Source organism: Dreissena polymorpha, chromosome 10, assembly GCF_020536995.1.
Source record: "Dreissena polymorpha isolate Duluth1 chromosome 10, UMN_Dpol_1.0, whole genome shotgun sequence".
NCBI lineage: Eukaryota > Metazoa > Mollusca > Bivalvia > Myida > Dreissenidae > Dreissena > Dreissena polymorpha.
In genome coordinates, this window is record NC_068364.1 from 45,780,674 (window position 1) to 45,802,856 (window position 22,183).

The window sequence follows — 22,183 nt, forward strand, 5'->3', positions numbered from 1 at the left end:
AGTCTCCTTAAAGAAGGTAAACGCAATGGAGTTGCCGACGAATTATCAGATTATTTTACAATTGTTTGGACTTTTGTCTATCTCATCAATTGTAACAGGTATTTAATGTATAATTTTCAAATACCAGTGGCAAATTAACGTACGTGTTTTATTTTACAAGGATGGCATATTTGAAAAGTAGCTAAGTAGTAAAACTAGAGCTGTATCTGGGAATAATTTTGTTTCGGATAGCGCTCAAAAAATGGTTTCACTTGCAGTCCATTAGAACCTCTTGAAGTTATTACATGTTATAAAGAAGGTTTTACGAAGTCGAAACAATTATTACATGTATTTAGTTTATTGAAATATAAATGCTGTTGTGTTTTTACTTAAATAAACTGTTTAGACTTTGATTATCATAATGACATGCGTACTACCATTCACCCTAGCTTGCCTGGATGGAACCTTATTCTGAATGCTCTATAATAACCCAAAACATGTATTTCAGGATTCCAGTATGACCTTGTTACCTGTGGGTCCTCTCTAAAGTTGTTGAACACCTACCACAATTTAAGACTTCACTCCCATGATGTCAAGTATGGATCAGGAAGTGGACAACAGGTAAGTGATGCTTGATTGGCAATTGTCTGCTTGGGTACTACTTACATGTACCCTGGGTATTCTTAAGTTTACTTACATGTACCCTTGGTACGGTAAATATGCTTAAACGTAAGCGGTCCATATTAGGTTGTACCATACCTGTAGGATACCTGTAGGATGATTTTGGGCTCTGCGGTAAGGACTCAAGTCCTTTTTAAACCCCTCTTCTTATGGACGTCTTATGGTACTGTACCCGTATGTGTTCTCACGACTAATAAAAATAGCCCTTATTCAGTAAAAAATAGTTCCTTAAGTATGGTAAAGAATGAATGTCCTTTTGACAAACAACAGTTGTGATCACTAAAACTTATACACTATGTCCCCATTCCAATGTAGATCAATCCTGCTCTTGAATTCTAATACATTCTTGGCATCAACTACACATATACACCCTAATGTTATTGTTTTGCTATCACTTATCCAGTCAATCCACGAAGCATCACCATAAAAGGAATTAAGAGTGGTATTTGGTGAAACATTCAATTCTGTTTTCGCATAAATAATGACACCTCTACCAAGGTCAATTCCAGGAAAAGCTGAGTAACCATCAATATGATACAATGTGGAAGAACATGATATATTGTCAAAATTATACTTGGGTAACACTTCTGTAACAAATACATAGATTTATTCCCGCCCAAAGTCCGATGTCGTGAAATGCGCTACCCATTACCGTAAAACAATATTGTTTACAGTGTTTTTTTTTCATTAAAAATCAGGTCCGGTAACCGGACCCATTCCCAATGGAAAAAAGTATATATATTTCCCAAATGGGAGCTAAAAATTCCCAATGGAAGGTTCCCCCCCCCCCCAATTTTTTTTTTAGATCCAGGGGAAAAAAACTGATGTTAAAATATGTATTTTCTGACCAGTAAGACTCTTTTTCATTAAATAAAATTATTTCTTAAAGCATATCTATTCCGAAAGTAGAAAGCGAATGAACCGGAAATCGTAATTGTAAATTTCATACAGCAGGTGCGCGTTGTTATGCGAGACTGTGTCCCGATTAAATATTGGCTTTTTGGTGTTAACTTTTCGCGTCCATGTTGACAGGGAACCATCTGACTTCATTCACTGTAAGTATTGATTTTTTTTAAAGAATTATTTTACTGCGGTTTTAAACCAGTCTGAATTTCATCTGAAAAATGTCTGACATACAAGCGTTCTTTAAAGGGGGCAGGAGCGATGTTCAACCATCCGAAATGGAAAGCACGCAAGCATTAGAAATAGGAAAAAACAAATTTGTCTTTATTTATTTATTTTGTGTTCCTCATAAATATAATAAGTTAACATTTCTTCTGTGATCAGCTGGCATGAATAACTAAGTAAGCAGCATTTTAGCAGTGATATAGAAAACATTGTTAGTCATATCAGTCCTTTGCAATCTTTCTTTCACACATATTTGAAGGACAAGTGCATGTGTTTGCAGGACAAGTTAAAATTTTAATGCACTTGTCCTGCAGGACGAGTGCAATTTATAAATATTTTTGTCCCCTGAGATCTCAATATTTTGTTCATCTCCCACCCAAATAAGATCAACCTTAGTAAATATAATACTGGACACACTTGTATCCTCAATTTTAAAGCATTTATTAGCAAAACAACAACACTAATTTCCCAATTTTAGTCAAAACACAGCGAATTTTCCCAATCCAAAGGGACCCGGCCCCATTCCCAAAATGGTTAAATAAACACTGGTTTATTTTAAACAAACATCTCTTAAAAAAACTGAATCAACATGCTTTTTGAGTATGAGTTTCACTAATATAGATGCCATTTAACAGAAAATTTACATAAATGTGAACATAATTAATAAAAAAAATAGCTGTCAACAACCTATTTAGCGTTAAAATTGTAAAAATCCCAATGGCAAAAAGTAGCATGTTTTCCCCCAAATCTGACCAAACTTTCCCAAAAATTATATGCCAAACTTTTCCATTTAACTCACTGACTGTTATACAGCAATTTAATTCCCTAGCACTTAATAATATAAATTTTAGAAAGCATGCAATTATAAACAATTGGTATACTGAAATTTATCATCGTATTAATCAGGGTTCTCAATAGGAGCCGGCCGCCGGTCAAATCGGCCGTTTGAAATCAGATTTTGGCCGTTTAAAAATCGCTCAGATTCGGAAAATCGGCAATTGACTTTTCGAAATTTGCGTGTCTTTTTGATAACTTTGTTCCTTTTTGCTATTAAGCAAAGACGTCGCTTGATTATCTCCCTTAACGCATTACAACAACAATGAAAAGGCGCAAATTGGAATCGGTCAAAAAGCAGTCAAATATTTTGACGTTCTTTTCATCACATGGTGAGTTTTTGTTCCTGATTGCTTGCGTTTTTTGTGTTAATGCAAAGTTTTTGTTGTGAAAGTTTAATTCAATTCAGTTACATTTCAAACTAGAAGTGTCACGCAAAATGTGCATTGTAGACGGATGATCAGGCCTTTTCCGCCCATTCCTGTAGGGCTGAATTTCGGTCCCATTCCCTATCCAATATCGAAGTTTTTTCCTTATTAGAATAAAATGTCCCAATTCAAACCTTGTGCAAAACAAACCCGTTAAAATCGTAAAAATTGACCCTAAAAATCGAGTGCAATTATGTATCCGAAAGTCGTATTTATTTGAATTGTGATAAAATTGTACAAAAGTAATAGAGCTTTTTTCATATATCTTTTGTTAGTTAAAAAGATAAAATTAATATAATGCACACAAAAATGCTCCAATTTAAGTGCCTGGTTGACCATTAAAATAGCCATAAAATGGCCCAAAATTTTCCTGGGGAACATGCCCCCGAACCCCCCTAGAAGGCCTGTTGGTTTCACATTTTGGCCTGTTGGCTCAAGAGTTATTGAGAACCCTTGTATTAATAATATTGAATTTTTCCAAATTGCATAGACTATCACGTTTTTTTCCCAAATCCAAAAGGCACAGGCTGTAAAATATAAAGCGAACAAAATCACTGACCGTACCAGGGCTTTTTTTAATCGGACGCCCGCTTGCCCGTGCCGGGTTAAAATTGTCGCGGGCATGTGATTTTCTAAAGTAGATAGTCCGCCGGGCAAGTCCGTATCGTATTAGCATAATTGCGGTATTTTTTCGACTTTTCCCTTGTAAGTTGTATCTATTTATTTTCTTTGGGTCAGTATATTTTATATCAGGTACAAGTTAAATGAGATTTGATTGGTCGCTTGCGTTGTATAAGCTAATCTAAACGCTCAAAACAAGTTCTACTCGGCAGACGTTTCAACATGGCGGACGGTAGTTTAAGAAAGTGAGAAACTCTTCATCAAAGACATCAACATGATTTTCAAACTCTGAACAATCATTTTCACAGTACTATTTTAAGCCCTCCCCTCTTTTAATCTATGCCATAACTTGTACAGATATAGTGACAAGTATACCGTTTTAAAATTTTAATAGTAATAAACTCTTCATTTGTATTGTATTCAATAGTGACTATTCAATGAAATAAAACTGTCCAGATTTTGTTTTGTTGACAACTTTTTATTATAAAAATGATTATTATTTTATTGTTGATACATTGAATATAGCTGAAATTAAATCTAGCATATAAATAATGCATGTGAATCAATGCTTTAAAGATCAAATGACAATAAACAATTAACTTCAAAATAGGGCAACCAGTTTTTAATGAGAGCAAGTAGATGTTCAAAGTAGCTTGCCTCCCAGGCAAGTGAGTGTCAATTTCTTACGATAACCCCTGCGTACCCGGGGTACATGTAAGTATACTTAAGAGTACCCAGGGTACATGTTAGTATACTTAAGAGTACCCGGGGTATATGTAAGAAGTACCCGAGCTGACAATGACCAATAGAAGTGACTATGAGTATTTGCTTTCATAGTATCGTATATTAAATAAAATCTGCAAAAAGTTCTATGCCTCAATGTCACCCTTTAAAGAAATTGGGGTATATTGCGGTCTGTTGGTTTGTCTGTCACTTTTTCCTTGGGCTTAAATGTATTCATGTGCTAAATCTGGTGTACATTTAAAATCCTGACAATTCACATACCTCTTTCTAATTGACGGTCTTTATTTTCATGGTGCCTAATTATTTCACTTTAAACATTTGTGTATGTATTATATTTTCTTAAAGGCAAAGATGCAGGGTTTCCTCTTTAAAAAGGATCAAGAGAAATCTACTGCAAATATATACGTAGCATGTCCTGTTAAGTGTGTATATGTTTCTCGATAACAAGTGACCAAAATACAATGTAGATGATTGCAGGATTTTTTCTATCCATCTTGGAACAAGAGGTTTTGTTAAATTGGGGGTTTTTAAATCGGGGATCTTTCCCTTGGTAAAGTTTGAACTTATTATTATGGTGATGGATTTAAGAATAGAAAACTGCATATGCGGAAATTATAATATTTAATTCATCAGATGATGTGTATCATGTTTCATTCTACTTTTTGCCTGGAATGTCAAAAGTAAATAATTGGGCCATAAAACAGCTGGAAAAAAGATATTGCTGTATCAGCAATAATTTTGCCATAGATTGATGAATTTTAAAACGACTAGGCATTTATGAAATGCAACTTAACCATTCATCATGCTATATTACAATAATTTACCACTAAAACCACAAAAAGGAGATGAAATATTATATGTAAAACCTGTCTTCCAAACTCACTGTCAGGGACCAAGATCACACTTTAAAGTAAAGGTACAATGCGGCAACAAAAAAGCTTTAGAGTTGTAACTGTGTAATTCATCCTTCAATTTGATATTTTGAAAGTGGAATGTGGGGGCATCCATGCCACACTGACATATGTATGACTTATGTTTATTCCTAAAAATGAGTTAATTTAATGTTAATCATACAGCCACAAAATGAAGGAGTTGATTTAAATTCTGATCACACTGGTAATAGGGTCAACCAGGTACTGTAAATGTTTATATCTTTATTACTGGAACATGTTATGATTAATTGTTAAAGAAAACTTATTGCATTTAATTGTGGGTGTGAAAAACTATTTATGAAATACAACTAATTCATTAAAAATTATCTGGAAGATTGCGACACCAGTTAACCACCAATTCTGTATCTGGAGTACTTAAAACTGTTATGGTATAACCTTGGTAACTCTACTTATAAAATATTCAGTTTTGGGGAATTTCTATTCTTTATACTTGCAAGTATGTACAAGGTAATTTTTAGCTCATCTATTTTTTGAAAAAAAAAAATGAGCTATTGTCATCACCTTGGCGTCCGCGTTGGCGTCGGCGTCCGGTTAAGTTTTGCGTTTAGGTCCACTTTTCTCAGAAAGTATCAATGCTATTGCATTCAAACTTGGTACACTTACTAACTATCATGAGGGGACTGGGCAGGCAAAGTTAGATAACTCTGGCATGCATTTTGACAGAATAATGTGCCCTTTTTATACTTAGAAATTTGAAAATTTTGGTTACAAATGTAACTTTTGCGTTTAGGTCTACTTTTCTCAGAAAGTATCAATGCTATTGCATTCAAACTTGGTACACTTACTTACTATCATGAGGGGACTGGGCAGGCAAAGTTAGATAACTCTGGCGTGCATTTTGACAGAATTATGTGCCCTTTTTATACTTAGAAATTGAAAATTTGGTTAAGTTTTGTGTTTAGGTCCACTTTATTCCTACAGTATCAAAGCTATTGCTTTCATACTTGCAACACTTACTAATTATCATAAGGGGACTGTGCAGGCAAAGTAATGTAACTCTGACTGGCATTTTGACAGAATTATGTGCCCTTTTTATACTTAGAAAATTGAAAATTTGGTTAAGTTTTGTGTTTAGGTCCACTTTATTCCTACAGTATCAAAGCTATTGCTTTCATACTTGAAACACTTATTAACTATCATAAGGGGACCGTGCAGGCAAAGTTATGTAACTCTGACTGGCATTTGGACGGAATTATGGGCCCTTTATACTTAGAAAATTGAAAATTTGGTTAAGATTTGTGTTTTGGTCCACTTTACCCCTAAAGTATCATACATATTGCTTTTATACTTGGAACACTCTCAAACTATCATAAGGGTACAGTAAAAGGACAAGTTGCATAACTCTGGTTGTCATTGTTACGGAATTATGGCCCTTTTTTGACTTAGTAACTTTGAATATATGGTTAAATTTTGTGTTTCGATCCACTTTACTTCTTAAGTATCAAGGCTATTGCTTTCAAACTTCAAATACTTTCATGCTATCATGAGGTTACTGTACCTGGCAAGTTGAATTTGACCTTGACCTTTGAATGACCTTGACTCTCAAGGTCAAATTATTAAATTTTGCTAAAATTGCCATAACTTCTTTATTTATGATTAGATTTGATTGATACTTTGACAAAACTACTCTTACCTGACATACCTCAATAGACTCCACCCAAACCATCCCCCGTGCCCTCCCCCCCTCCCCCCTCCCCTCCCTATTTTTTTTTTTTTAAGATCATCTCACAAATGACCACCACACCCTCACACTATACCCCCCCACCCCACCCCCCCACCCCCCCCCATTTTTTATTTTTTTTTAAGATCATCTCACAAATTACCACCACACCCTCACACTATACCCCACCCCCCACCCCCCCCCCAATTTTTAAACGGTTATGTTTGAAATACCGTCCAACCATCGCACCCAAAAAATCCCCCCCCCCCTATACACCCCTCTTCACTCCACCCCTCCCTCCTTTGTGATTGAAAATGAGAGTCCCTTCACCTTTAAAAAGAAAATAGATGAGCGGTCTGCACCCGCAAGGCGGTGCTCTTGTTTTATCTGGGAATTACTATGCATGATTCAAGCACATTGATGGATGAATTGGAACCAGTCAATTAATTTTTTTCTTATTTATGTTATTTCACAATTAGAATTGGCACATTGACATTTGTTATTTGATATATTCCAGTCTGTAACGGCTGTAGAGTCTTCTGATGACCATAATAGCTACTGGCAAGTGAGAGCTAAAACTGGGACACATTGTGTACGAGGGTATGTACTGTTATAAACATGTGTTGTTAAAACATTTGGAGCAAGATACCAGCGATTTGTGTATGCTTGTGAAAAGTACTAGTACTAATTGGGAATAATAAGCACGAAAAACTCTGAAATTGGGAACATTCACTCCCTGAAATCTTCAGATGGGGTGTAAGGGGTCTACTAAATTGCTTTGTAATTATTTGCAAAAATACTTCACATTTTCCTTTAAATTATATGCCTTTTTGCTGCAATGTTCAGTTTCAGTGCTAAATGTCTAAATGTTCACTTGCAGCTAAATGCCCTTATTGAATCAAAATTGATGCAACTTTTTTTCCTTTGGGGCATTTTTCAGATTTTCAGGATTCTGAAACAACTCATAAAGTATAAATGCTTATAAGACGAAACTTTGTTTGTGAATAGAGGACAATATGTGGAATATGTCCATTTTTTTTTATCAGACAAATATGGTGGTTGTAATGGTTGCAGAAATATTGGAAAACTAAAGTTAGGGTCCTGGAAAATTAAAAAATATCTTAGCTAGGTTCATGAAACTGTATGCGTATAGAGGACCATATGATGAATACATGTCTGAACTTTACTCTAGTTTTTCTGTCAGCCCAATGTCATCACTAAAAAGCATTTAACAAGTAAAATGAAATCTATGGAGATCTTGTTAGTACTCCAAAAAAACATTAACATTTTTGTATTGCAATGTTTACTTTCATATTTCAGTCAGCCTATAAAATGCGGTCAGACTATACGACTGATGCACCTGCAGACCCGCAGGAATCTCCACAGCCACCACTTCCAGTCTCCTCTCTCTCATAACCTGGAGGTCAGCGCCTTTGGGGAGGACGGGGAGGGCGATGAAGGTAAATACAGCAGCCCTGTTTTACTAAGCTTCTTGACTCTTTCAGTGCTGGAACCAAATTTTGAAGGCCTTTGCAAACACTTTGGATCCAGTTGAGACGCCACAGAACGTGGCGTTTCATCTGGATCCAAACTGTTTGCCATTCTTATAGTATTCTTTGAAAAAAATTGAAGAAAATGCTCATTTGAAAAATTCAGCAGACGACATTTTAGCAGACGACAAATTTCCCAACATGCAAAGGATTAATTAACTGGACATACTTGACATACAGACTTCCCAGAAAATGTTATTGCTTGGCTGGCATAGTCTGTTGGTAGAGCAATGGACGATGAATCTCAGGAGTGGCGTTTCAATCAATAAATAATACTGTGGGTATTGGTCATGACATCTATCAACTATCATTCTCCCACCTACTACTGATTCAGTTAGGGCAGTTGTCAATTGTATATGTTGACATGTGCACCAAGTACTCGTACACAAGCTCTGCGAGGAAAAGTGCAAGACAGTAAACAGACTGCTATGAAATTACCGAAATACAACTGAACAAAAAACTAAAATGTATTGATTGGTGCATATTTATAGTTTCTTGGAGTACCTGACGAGTTCAAGTTGCAATAGAACTCTGAATCCTCAATTTCAGAGTTAAAAAGTCTTGTTACTCGTGGCTTGCAATCAATAGATCATGTTGATATATATCTAAGCTTGAATCAGTAGGTTTCTGTCTTCATTATAATGTCAAAGAAAATCTTCATGTTTTGTTGAAGGTGACAATTGGGCTGTTATTTGCTCTGGGAAACACTGGAGTAGGAACGAGAAAGTACGACTGAAGCATGTTGTCACTGAATAGTAAGTAGTTCAACCACAGGTAATAAAGTTAATGTATTGTATCTGTTGCAGAGTTTAAAGCCACACACCTTGCCTCTGACTTTAAAATGAAATACATGTTAGTCAATACTTATAAATGCAATTTCAAATCGTGCAAAATTTTCATTAAATTTATAGCCTAGTTAGCAAGTAATTTATTATTTTTCAAACTGTACTGCTTTTAAAACAGAAAGTAGGATTTCTAGACGTATACGACCATTCATTTCGACAAACGCAATTATTTTTAAGTTTTAAAGCGCAAAAAAGACAGATTTCTACTTTGCAGCCACCAGATATATTCTCATTGGCATAGATAAAATTGAATATATAGCCTAGTTAGCAAGTAATTTATTATATTTCAAACGGTACCGCTTTTAAAACAGAAAGTAGGATTTCTAGACATATACCTACATTTCGACAAACGCCATTATTTTTTAGCTTTAAAGCCTCAAAAAGACAGATTTCTACCTTGTAAACGCCGTATATATTCTAATTGGCATAGATAAAATATGTTTCTTATTTATGCTTTAATTTACTATGCCAAATAAGGTGTGTGGCTTTAAATAGCCTGCAATATTGATGCTCATGTTTAGCTAACTAATGGTTTTTGGCCTGTCTGTCTGTTATTCTGTCCCAAAACTTTAAACTTGGTTTAAAGTTTTGCGATAACTTTTGCAATATTGATAAAATAAGATATTGAATATTGCAATATTGAAGATAGCAACTTGATATTTGGCATGCATGTGTATCTCATGAAACTGCACATTTTGAGTGGTAAATTGTCAAGGTCAAGATCATCCTTCAAGGAAAGAAGTAAAAAAAATACAATCCAAAGGAAGTAATAAGCTTTAAAAGGGAGATAATTTCTACACCTGCCAAATGATATATATATATATATATATATATATATATTATATATTTTATTTCAAAGCAGCGCAATAGGGGGCATTGTGTTTTTGACAAACACATCTCTTATTCTTCATTGAAAGATGAAATTATCAATCAAATCCATATTTGAAAGTGTGGTCTGAATGTCATGTGAATAGCTACAAATACATCAAACAATATAACAATCAATGTAGAAGTAAGGTTTATATTTATATATATTTATATATATATGATGTTGTATTTTATAGGTTTATATATTAAGTGTATTGCGATGTATAAATTCAAATTATGACTATTACAATTATATGAAAACTAATGTATGCCATTACTTGTTTTTGGATTTAAACTGTATTGCACTGAAAATATCTAACTGAGTTTAATGCTAATGCTAAAAAGCCTGTCAGTTAAACTAGCTTTATGAACTAACAACATTTTCTGATAATTAGTCATATAAATGTGAGGGAGAAAATGTGCTTATCTTTTGAAATCGTTGATAGAAACAGTCTTAAGAGAATAATAATAATGAAAGCTTAAGTGCCATAAACCTTTCCCACTGGAAAGTAAAATGAAAATGGCTATATGCAAACAGCATAAAACCAGAACAGCCTTTGAGTAACTCGCAGTCTGTGCAGGCTTTATGCTGTTTGACGCTCATAGGGTTGGAAATGAAGTCTTTAAAACTTGAATTTAGGCATTAAATTTAATAAGGTTTTCTAAGAAAAAAATTAAGCTTCAGAGTGCGTATCTAAGTAGTAAAGGATTAAATTTTTCATCTGCAGTTATCTCCACGTGGCTGGTGAAACGTTTGGTCGCCCGATCGCAGGTCAGCGTGAAGTGTCCGCCTATTCATCACCCAGTGATCTTAACTACTGGCAGGCAATGGAGGGGATCTATGTGAAACCCTCTGAGGACCCTGTTGGCACGTATAGGGCCGATAGTCCGCATGTCGCACAGGCTCACACTGAACTGTGATCTAGTAGCCAACTTAAATGTAACGCATTCTTATTGGACCATTTCACAGTTTCCTGAGCCGTGATCTGGTAGAGAACTTAGTTGTAAGGCATACAGTTTGGGCGGTTTCACAGTTTTGTGGCTTTTGACATTGTCTTTTTTTAACAATGAGTCGTAGAACAGAAATGGGGAGAATCTTACTTAGTCATAGTTGTATGTCTTAATGTTGTTTTTGCTGCAAAAATAATTATTCTAGTATTTATGATGTCTTTTGTAAACATGATTACTCTGGTATGTCAACCATTAAGCAAGTTTTTATTGACATTTACATAGGTACTAATACCTTTACAAGGTATACACATTTTTATTGGCAAAAAGTTAGGTTTGTAAAATAATTTTCTCCAAGTCAAAACTGTGAAAGTGCCCAATATGTTTATGCATACTGTATACTGAAATTCTTGAAATCTTATGTAATTAGTTTTGATTATGCTGTCTTGATAAATAGTGTTTCTTTTATTTCTTGTATAAAGCATGCTTACTACTATTTGCACAAAACACTTTTGTTAATTTTTGGCAATGCTTTCTTTAGTAGTGCTGTTTGTTTTTTTTAAATATTTATGTGAAATCTGTATTTAAATTTTTCATTTTAAGGGTTACTGATTTTTCTGAATTTGTGTGGTAGAGGAATGATTTAAGAACTATTTTCTATTGTTTTTGTTTATCTGTATCTGCTGTTATTTAATGTACACCATACTGTTAGTTTTATTGATAGCGAATGTTCACATCAACTGAGACTGTTTCAAGACAACAAATCATAAATGTGGCTGTACAAATGACTGGAAATTCATAAATGCTGTTATTGAAAACATTGTCGTTGTTTTCTTTTAAGGGAAATTGAGTTTCTTAAAAGTAGTTTTTTTGTGTTGGTCAGAGTTTCTTTCTCATCGGATGCTAATATGTTTAATACTTTTTGTACATGTATTTAATATTCTGTATAGAACAAACATATTAATAAGACTTTATTTCTAAATGTCATTCTGTATTCTCTGTTCATATAATGTGTGTAAATACACATTTCCTGTATGTGTCCTTCAAGTTACATGACTGCAAAATTTACAAGTGTCATTGAAAAAGTGTATATTCAAAGATGAAGAGTGTTTGGGAATGTTCGTTGTTAAATTTCGAGGTGAAGTATGGGTGCACATGTGACATCAAGGGTGATTTAGAGCTGATAAAATGTTCAGGTTTGTGTCTATAAAATTGTCTAATGAAATATTGAAGTTATTGGTAAGTCATCTGTACATTGATTTAAATTGCTTTATGAAGAATCATTAAGTTAAGTCAACAAACAATTTAACAGGACAGTATTTTCAGTTATTTAACAGCTTATTGTACAATTGGTGATATATTGGTATGAGTATGCCAGTGGTGAACAGTACACAATGCTGTTAAATAATATGTTCATTCTGTAAGTTATTTTCATCTTGTACATGATAACATCAAAACAAGTATACATTAACATCATTTGATGACGTTTTGTGACATTTGCTGTTGAACGTAATGTTTATTGACATAAGAAAAACACCTTCATAGATTGTCCAGAAAGTTATTCACAACATATTTTTGTATGTGATTTTTGTTATTAAACAACATTTTCACAGATCTACATAATGTTTTGTTTCAACAGCATGTCGATTCTATAGATTTTTCATGATGCATAGGTATGGAATCAACTCGGATATATTTTTTAAAACTCTTTTTACTGGCCAATATATTGGATGCACCTGTTTCAAAGTGGTTAAATATTGCACAGTCAGTTGGTACGAATGGCAACAGTGGATTGGCTGATATGAAAGTCAGGTGGTACGAATGGCAACAGTGGATTGGCTGATATGAAAGTCAGGTGGTACGAATGGCAACAGTGGATTGGCTGATATGAATATGCATATGTTCAGAATTTGTCTATATCTCAAGCCTATTATTCTATTTGATGTGAGTTGAGTGATTTTAGGTGTTTACATGTATTTCACTCATGCACTGTTTCAACCGTTGAAGCTTCTCATTTATTTTAAGATTTAAAATGATTGCCGCTTTGTATACATGTGATGGTACATATTACTCTGTCGATAAAGTTTGTTTTACTAAACTGTTAACACACCTATTTTGTATTTCTATTGAATATTGTTGGAACGTGCATATGTATTTGTGTGTAATAGATACTGGTACATTAAATATCGTCTTTGAAATCCATATTTCGGCCAATTTGCCATAATTTCATGTACAGTCTATAAATCTCTCTCTACATATCTGTCAATATCAAACACAGTATTAGGCTTAATAGGTAAAAATTATTATAATAGTAAAAAATTACATACCGGTAATTTGTAAATATTCCGGTGTTGTATTAGTTGTCACATGTTAAGAGAACTGTTTTAGTCTAGGAGCGTTACTGTTAATAAATTATTTGATTTACTATTCTCACACATCATTCATTGATTGTTTATATTCACTCTGGAACAAAACTGGTTGGCCATTATTAAAATAACCACATATTTTATTAATAGAAGCGTAAATGAAACTGAATGTGAACCACTTGAGATTTGTTTTGTCGTACAAGTTTAAATTGTGTAGTGTTGACTCTATGTCTTTATAAATAACGTGTTGTTCTATGGGGCTTCTCATCAATTTGGCATAATTTGTTTTATTGTTTTCATGTTAAAAAATATATGTATTAAAAATAAGTGTTATGAATAGTTTTAAAAACTTTGTTTCTGCCTGAACACATTAAAAAAGATAGCAATGTGCATGCTCATGAAATATGGATAATTAATATTTCACCTATTGTGATAAATAAAACAAAAACAAAACTGTTTATAGGTTTCTGTTATTTGATTTGCAATATATATTGATTCAGATAGATATGAGGATAGCTTAAATTGTTTCAATTCTTTACCACATATATATCCATTTTGACGCGATTGTAGTCCCTTAGATTGTTAAATTTAATTTAAGACCTTTCTTACTAGATTCAAGTTTTTAAGGCTTCATCTCTAACCCTTTGATACAGACCAGCAGCAAACAGCATAAAACCTGAACAGACCGCAAGTTACTTGCAGGCTGTTCAGGTTTTATGCTGTTTGCACATAGCTATTTTCACTTTGCTTCTGAGTGGGAAAGGATTAAGTACAACTATGTGTTTTGCCTGATGCCCTTTAGCTTACACAAAATATGGGCAATTATGCCGCAGAACAACTTCATTCACACATAAGACGTGAAAGAATAAAGTGTGTCAGTTTTTTCAAAACCTTAACGCGGACCCTAAGTTCGAGGTCAAGGTTGAAGGGGTCAAAATGTGTATGCATATGGAAAGACCTTGTTCATATACACATGCATACCAAATATGGAGGTTACATCTGAAGCGACATTGAAGTTCTGAGCTTTTTTCAAAACCCAAACGCAAAAGTGTGATGGACAGCTAGACCGATGGACGGACAGACAAACAGACAGTGCGATCACTATATGCCCATCTTCAGGGGCATAAAAAAGAGACACAACTCCTTTCATATAAATAGTAGAATAACGGATATTGTGTTTTTCATTTCCCATAAATGAGATATATTTACCATGGAAATTTCAAGTTGTCTATCATGTCCAATAAGTTAGCCCCTGATACAATAAAAATATAAACACAAGTTCCAAAAATATATAAAGTGCATAGAAAAAAAATCTCCACTTCTCCTTGATAACTAAGACTGAGTTTCAAATTTAGGACGAGGAATTGTAACATGAGGCACACAGGTTTTCTATAGACAAAAAGAACACTCCCATTTCTAAACTAACCAATTGACAAGGGACAAAATTGTCACAAAACCAGGTTTTTATTGTGAAAAAAAAATCTGATAAAGGGAGAAAACTCAAACTGAACTTTTGAAATGAACAAACAAAATTAACCCCCTTTGTAAGTTTGTTTTTTAAAAAAATCTATTTTTAGTCGTGGCGACCTTGACATTGGAGATATTGACGTGATTCTTTCGTGCAACACACCGTCCTATGATGGTGAACAAATGTGCCAAATGATTTTAAAATCTCACAATGAATGACATAGTTATGGCCAGGACAAGCTCATTTATGGCCATTTTTGACCTTTGAACTCAAAGTGTGACCTTGACCTTGGAGATATCGACGTAATTATTTCGCGCGACACACTGTCCAATGATGGTAAACAAATGTGCCAAATGATTTTAAAATCTGACAATGAATGACATAGTTATGGCCCGGACAAGCTTGTTCCGCCCGCCAGCCAGCCAGCCCGCCCGCATTCGCCAATCTAATAACCAGTTTTTTCCTTCAGAAAACCTGGTTAAAAACACATAACAAGTCTACATCACAGTAAATCTTTCAGTCCAGTTGCAGATCAATTGTCTTAAATGCAAAGCAATTCTCTTAATATACATTTTCATTCGCCACTCTTAGTTAAATTTGATACATGCTACAATTAAGATAATGGTTTTAATTCTTCATCACAACCACTAATTATTTTTTATTGACAAGTTATACATTTTGTATAAAATATATGCAAACTCACCGAGGGTAGTTCGTCTTTTAATTTTAAATTGATAAACATAAAAAATATATGGATAAAAGATTTCCAAGTAAACCAATTACTGAACTTATCACATGATTATACCAAGACATCACGAGTCATTTAGAAAAGAAACTTGTGCAAGAAATTAATGTTGTTCCAAATAGCCAAAAACAAAGTAAAAGATGAGGAGTAATATGAGTTTGCATAAGCTCCTTCTAAATGTAAGACTTACTTCATGTCTGTGATAATGTTCACTGAGATTAATTAAGCATTCAATTTTGCTCATAAAGGTTTAATTAGTTTTTGTTTCTAGGTCAACTACAATACATTTATAAAGGACCACAATGGAAATAAGGATTTACTCTATATTTGTGCTATCCTTGTATTTTAATGTTTGTGACATAGTTTAAATTTGTAGTACACACACACACACACACATTATATATATATATATATATATTACATTCATTTACAAATAATAGTATTATTATTTTACTGTGTCACATTTATATATTAAGTTATAACATTTATTGAATTTTTATAAACCTGTTTGCTTGATTTATCAACTGTGATGCTATTTTAAATTATAGGTTTGCTATTTCTTATGCCATAAGCAGATACAACTTATTTTATGTGCTATTATATATGCTTTATGTATATATATGCTTTATATATTATATATGCTTTATGTACCATGTTTTACAAATTGTTAAAGTATGAAATGAATGAATGTAAAACCTTTACACCACACAAAACTATTTTTATATCAAACCACATAAAAAATATGACAATCTTATGAAGATGCAGTTTTGCTCGAATGAAGGCATATAAAAAATAAAATGTTTTGTTTAATTACATGTTAACAATAACTGTTGGGGCATTAGAGGTTCATCAGATAATGATAAGTTTAGATAAGATTAAATATCTTGGACACGGTGTAAAGCCATTTTCATATAAATTAAATTATAACCAAATTTATGTGGCCACTGTATTATGTGAATAAGAAATTAGACATAAAACTTTGAACGGATATCATTTTGAGTGAAACAACAAGTGAAACTGCAAACACTGCAATATTTATTTCAAGATTATGTTTTATTCCAAATTCACATAATAGTGTGTTTGTAGAGCATCAAACTTGGCTAGGATATAATTATTTTCTTTCCAAAAGTTTCAATAAGTTTGGTTTTGATTTCATGTAAAACGTTTAATTTGGGGAGGGTACACAACATTTCAAGGATCATAATTAAACAAAACTTCAGTGATTTGGTATCACGCTTTTCTTAAATAATTTCATTTAATTTGCATGGAGTTTTGGTATAAATCAGATGAAAACTGCTGAAATACTGTAATGGCCAAGTAACAGAAGGACTGGTTTCCCTTCATATATAAGCCAACCTATATACCTTGTCATACATGACTCAGGAATAATAATAATCATTTATATAATGTAAAGCAGAAGCGATTAAAGTGAGTTATTTTGCATGACAGACATATAGTGCCCTAAAGTGAAAATTTATTATTTGATGAAAAAAGTAAAAAAACACATGGCAAACAAAAGTGTAGATAACACAAAAGTACGATTCACCTGTTACAACATGCATAGATACATGTATTTTGTACGCTAAATTTTCTTCAAAAAATGGTCCACATAAAATGTAACAAGTTGATGGATGATTGAGAAACTGTTTTATCAATTTAAAAATATATTTTTGAATTAGATACAATTGGTTAATATTCAACACTTTAAATCTCATAGCTGAGTATGGGTTCAATCACATTTACTCTATTTACACCACTCAAATTTATAACTGTGAATTTGTATAAGTAAAAGTTAACTAAAATCAATAAAAGAAAAGCAAACACTTCATTTTTTTGAATTGTAAAATCCATGAAAAAGCGTGTCAAACACCACTGGCTCCTTCAAAAGCACCTGGTAAGTGTCACTTTCGTACGATCTCACTTTTCCAACCTCCGTTTCAATTTCACTCAAACGCTTTCCATGAAATTCCAGCTCACATATACGCAGTATTTCATCACCGCTGTATTTTGCCAGCCCGTTTTTGGAATATGAGATTGTTACATGAGCGCTGCAGCCACGACGAAAAACACTTTGACGGGAACTGTAACCTACACCTTTCTTCACACCTTTGTATTTTTCTCTCAGACTAACCTCCTCCTCCTTCATAAACAATTTGAGCAATTCAGATCTCCTTTTCTTCAATGGAGTCTCCGACAAAGTTGAAGTGTCATTTGCTGACAGACTTTCTTCAACTTCTTCATCATTTTGACTTGAATTATCTAACTGATTTTTTATATCACTGTTTCCAGGCCCATCATCTTGCTGTTCTTTTGAGATTTCATTTTTCTCTACAGCTGTATTGTTATGGTATAAGTCCACAACAGCACACACTGTTTTTCCAGTAAATACCAGGCCAGTAACAGCAAGCTTGAAAGTTTTCCCAAGGGAGGAAAGTACAGTTTTATTCTCGTGGTAAGAGTTGCTGCCCTTAGTGCCCATGAACCCCGCCGTACAGTGGAGCATTTTCTTCGGTGCCGTGTACAAATCACCTAAACCTTTGTGAGTTCCTGAAAATGAAACCATCTTAAATAAATAATGAAAGCTCTATTCTCTCAATCTGAAACAATTGTTTATTATCCCCACGTTTTTCGGAGAAAAAGTGGGGATATTGTATTGATGTGAGTCTGTCCGTCCGTCCGTCCTGGCCACCTGCTCCTCCTACACTATTAGCACTAGAACCTTGAAACTTACAAACATGGTAGCTATGAGCATATGTGCGACGGTGGCAGTCATGGAATTTTGATCTGACCCCTGGGTCAAAAGTTATGGGGGTTTGGGTGGGGCCGGGTCAGAGATTTTCACTCATTTTTTTATGTTATTTTACATTAACTTCTTCATTTCTGCACCGATTCACTTCAAATTTATACTGAACCTCTCTTATGACAATACAGTCAATCACATATGCATGGCCTCATTACCAACCCTAGGGCATCCTGCCCACATAGGCCATGCCCACCCAAAATTGCCTTTTACTATAATTTCTTCATTTCTACACCGATTCACTTCGAATTGATACTGAACCTCTCTTATGACAATACGGTCAATCTCAGCTATGCATGGCCCCATTACCAACCCTGGGGCGCCCCGCCCACATAGGCCACGCCAACCCAATATTGCCTTTTACTATAATTTCTTCATTTCTACACCGATTCACTTCAAATTGATACTGAACCTCTCTTATGACAATACAGTTAATCTCAACTATGCATGGCCCCATTACCATCCCTGGGGCGCCATGCCCACATAGGCCACGCCCACCCAAAATTGCCTTTTACTATAATTTCTTCATTTCTACACCAATTCACTTCAAATTGATACTGAACCTCTTTTATGACAATACAATCAATCTCAACTATACATGGCACCATTACCAACCCTGGGGCGCCCCGCCCACATAGGCCACGACCACCCAAAATTGCCTTTTACTATAATCTCTTCATTTCTACACCGATTTACTTCAAATTCATACTGAACATCTCTTATGACAATACGGTCAGTCTCAACTATGTAAGGCCCCATTTCCAACCCTGGAACGCCCTGCCCATAATAGGCCACACCCACCTAAAATTGTCTTTTACTATAATTTCTTCATTTCTACACTGATTCACTTCTAATTGATACTGAACTTCTCTTATGACAATACAGTCAATCTCAACTATGTTTTGCCCCATTACCAACCCTGGGTCGCCCCCCCCCCCCCCAGAATAGGCCACACTCACATTGGTCACGCTCACCCAAAATTGCCTTTTACTATAATTTCTTCATTTCTACACCGATTCACTTCAAATTGACACTGAACCTCTCTTATGACAATACAATTAATCTCAACTATGCATGACCTCATTACCAACCTTGGGGGGCCCCGCCCACATAGGCCACGCCCACCCAAAATTGCCTTTTACTATAATATCTTCATTTCTACACCGATTTACTTCAAATTGATACTGAACCTCTTTTATGACAATACAGTCAATCTCAACTATGCATGGCGCCATTATCAACCCTGGGGCGCCACGCCCACCCAAAATTGCCTTTTTCCTATAATTTCTTCATTTCTACACCGATTTACTTCAAATTGATACTGAACATCTCTTATGACAATACGGTCAATCTCAACTATGCATGGCCCTTTACCAACCCTGGGGCGCCCCGCCCATAAAATGCCACACCCACCAAAAATTGTCTTTTACTATAATTTCTTCATTTCTACACCGATTATATTCTAATTGATACTGAACTTCTCTTATGACAATACGGTCAATCTCAATTATGCATGGACCCATTACCAACCATGGGGCGTCCCTGGGTCAAACATGCGGCCTGGGGTTACGCGTCGGCCTCTGCCGCGCCATTTCTAGTATTAATTCATTTAACTAAATTGATGATACTTTTAATAATGAACATTTTTAACTACAATTTAACCAAATTACAATGACGATCGATTGAAGATACATGTATATAGCTAAAACATTTATTTCAGTAGACGTCCAAAGAGTGTTATTCATATGGCACAGTATTTATGAAAAACAAGGGCTGTTTGTAAAACATGCATGCCCCCCATATGGGCTCTCCGTTGTAGTGACAGTCATTGCGTGAATATGTTTTTGTCACTGTGACCTTGACCTTTGACCAAGTGACCTGAAAATAAATAGGGGTCATCTGCCAGTCATGATCAATGTACCTATGAAGTTTCATGATCCTAGCCATAAGCTTTCTTGAGTTATCATCCGGAAACCATTTTACTATTTCGGGTCACTGTGACCTTGACCTTTGACCTAGTGACCTGAAAATCTATAGGGGTCATCTGCGAGTCATGATCAATCTACCTATCAAGTTTCATGATCCTAGGAATAAGCGTTCTTCAGTTATCATCCGGAAACCATTTAACTATTTCAGGTCACCGTGAACTTGACCTTTGACCTAGTGACCTCAAAATCAAGAGGGGTCATCTGCGAGTCATGATCAATGTATCTATGAAGTTTCATGATCCTAGGCATAAGCGTTCTTGAGTTATCATCTGGAAACCATTTTACTATTTCGGGTCACCATGACCTTGACCTTTGACCTAGTGACCTCAAAATTAATAGGGGTCATCTGCGAGTCATGATCAATGTACCTATGAAGTTTCATGATCGTAGCCATAAGCGTTCTTGAGTTATCATCCGGAAACCATTTTACTATTTCGGGTCACCGTGACCTTTATCTTTGACCTAGTGACCTGAAAATCAATAGGGGTCATCTGCGAGTCATGATCAATGTACCTTTGAAGTTTCATGTACCTAGGCATAAGCGTTCTTGAGTTATCATCCGGAAACCATTTTACTATTTCGGGTCACCCTGACCTTGACCTTTGACCTAGTGACCTGAAAATCAATAGGGGTCATCTGCCAGCTATTATCAATCTACCTACAAAGTTTCATGATCCTAGGCATAAGCGTTCTTGAGTTATCATCCGGAAACCATTTTACTATTTCGGGTCACTGTGACCTTGACCTTTGACCTAGTGACCTGAAAATCAATAGGGGTCATCTGCGAGTCATGATCAATCTACCTATCAAGTTTCATGATCCTAGGCCTTAGCGTTCTTGAGTTATCATCCGGAAACCATTTTACAATTTTGGGTCACCGTGACCTTGACCTTTGACCTAGTGACCTCATAATCAATAGGGGTCATCTGCCAGTCATGATCAATTTACCTATAAAGTTTCATGATCCTAGGCCCAAGCGTTCTTGAGTTATCATCAGGAAACCACCTGGTGGACGGACCGACCGACCGACATGTGCAAAGCAATATACCCCCTCTTCTTTGAAGGGGGGCATAAAAACATGGTGGAACAATTTAAGCTTATTTTCGTTATATACCATCTGAATGGATCTACTATAAGAAATACCATTGCAATCGAGCTAAAATAAATAGGTTTAAACTAAAATATCACTAAGAATCTTACTTGTCATGAAGTCAGCCACATCAAGGGCCAGTCCCCTGTCTTGCAGCTCCCTGGCACAACGAGCCAGTGTTTCTGTTGCCATGGCGACCAGCCTTAGAGAGTCGCATTGACGAAGGAACCAGCTGTAACGTGGCATGCAGGGATATACGTACTGAATTTAAAGGGACTTGTTCACAGTTTGGCAAAATGATGATACTTAAAAAACTTATAGTTTCAAACAAGAATGTATGCATTTTATTAATAAAAAAGACTCCTGAAGAAGGAAAATGTTTAAAAAAAATGTTTTTTTATTGCTCAACATCAATCGTAGTTATACCATATATAAAGACTATGGAATGCTTTCTAATGTAAATTTAGTGAAAATGTGTATCACCAACA

At 34.9% G+C, this 22,183-nt stretch overlaps 2 protein-coding genes across 2 annotated transcripts in view; one reads left to right on the plus strand and one right to left on the minus strand.

Annotated features, from left to right (window-relative positions):
* LOC127847461 (stromal cell-derived factor 2-like) lies at nucleotides 1-14,062 on the plus strand. Its single transcript, XM_052379385.1, has 6 exons — nucleotides 1-98; nucleotides 488-600; nucleotides 7,546-7,628; nucleotides 8,349-8,488; nucleotides 9,252-9,333; nucleotides 11,019-14,062. The coding sequence occupies exons 1-6, from the start codon at nucleotides 26-28 to the stop codon at nucleotides 11,209-11,211; spliced, it is 684 nt and encodes a 227-aa protein (XP_052235345.1). The 5' UTR covers nucleotides 1-25; the 3' UTR covers nucleotides 11,212-14,062.
* LOC127847449 (uncharacterized) overlaps nucleotides 14,059-22,183 on the minus strand; it is a 24,022-nt gene continuing 15,897 nt past the window's right edge. The window contains exons 7-8 of the mRNA XM_052379369.1: nucleotides 21,806-21,927; nucleotides 14,059-18,364 (exon numbers count right to left, since the gene is read on the minus strand). Of these exons, the coding sequence (XP_052235329.1) occupies nucleotides 17,643-18,364; nucleotides 21,806-21,927 (844 nt within the window). The 3' untranslated portion in view covers nucleotides 14,059-17,642. The remainder of the gene's footprint in view (nucleotides 18,365-21,805; nucleotides 21,928-22,183) is intronic.

Coding starts and splice junctions, on each gene's coding strand:
- LOC127847461 (XM_052379385.1), top strand. CDS start 26: ATGGAGTTGCCGACGAATTATCAGATTATTTTACAATTGTTTGGACTT. Junction 601..7,545: donor GATCAGGAAGTGGACAACAG/GTAAGTGATGCT, acceptor GATATATTCCAG/TCTGTAACGGCTGTAGAGTC. Junction 8,489..9,251: donor GGACGGGGAGGGCGATGAAG/GTAAATACAGCA, acceptor GTTTTGTTGAAG/GTGACAATTGGGCTGTTATT.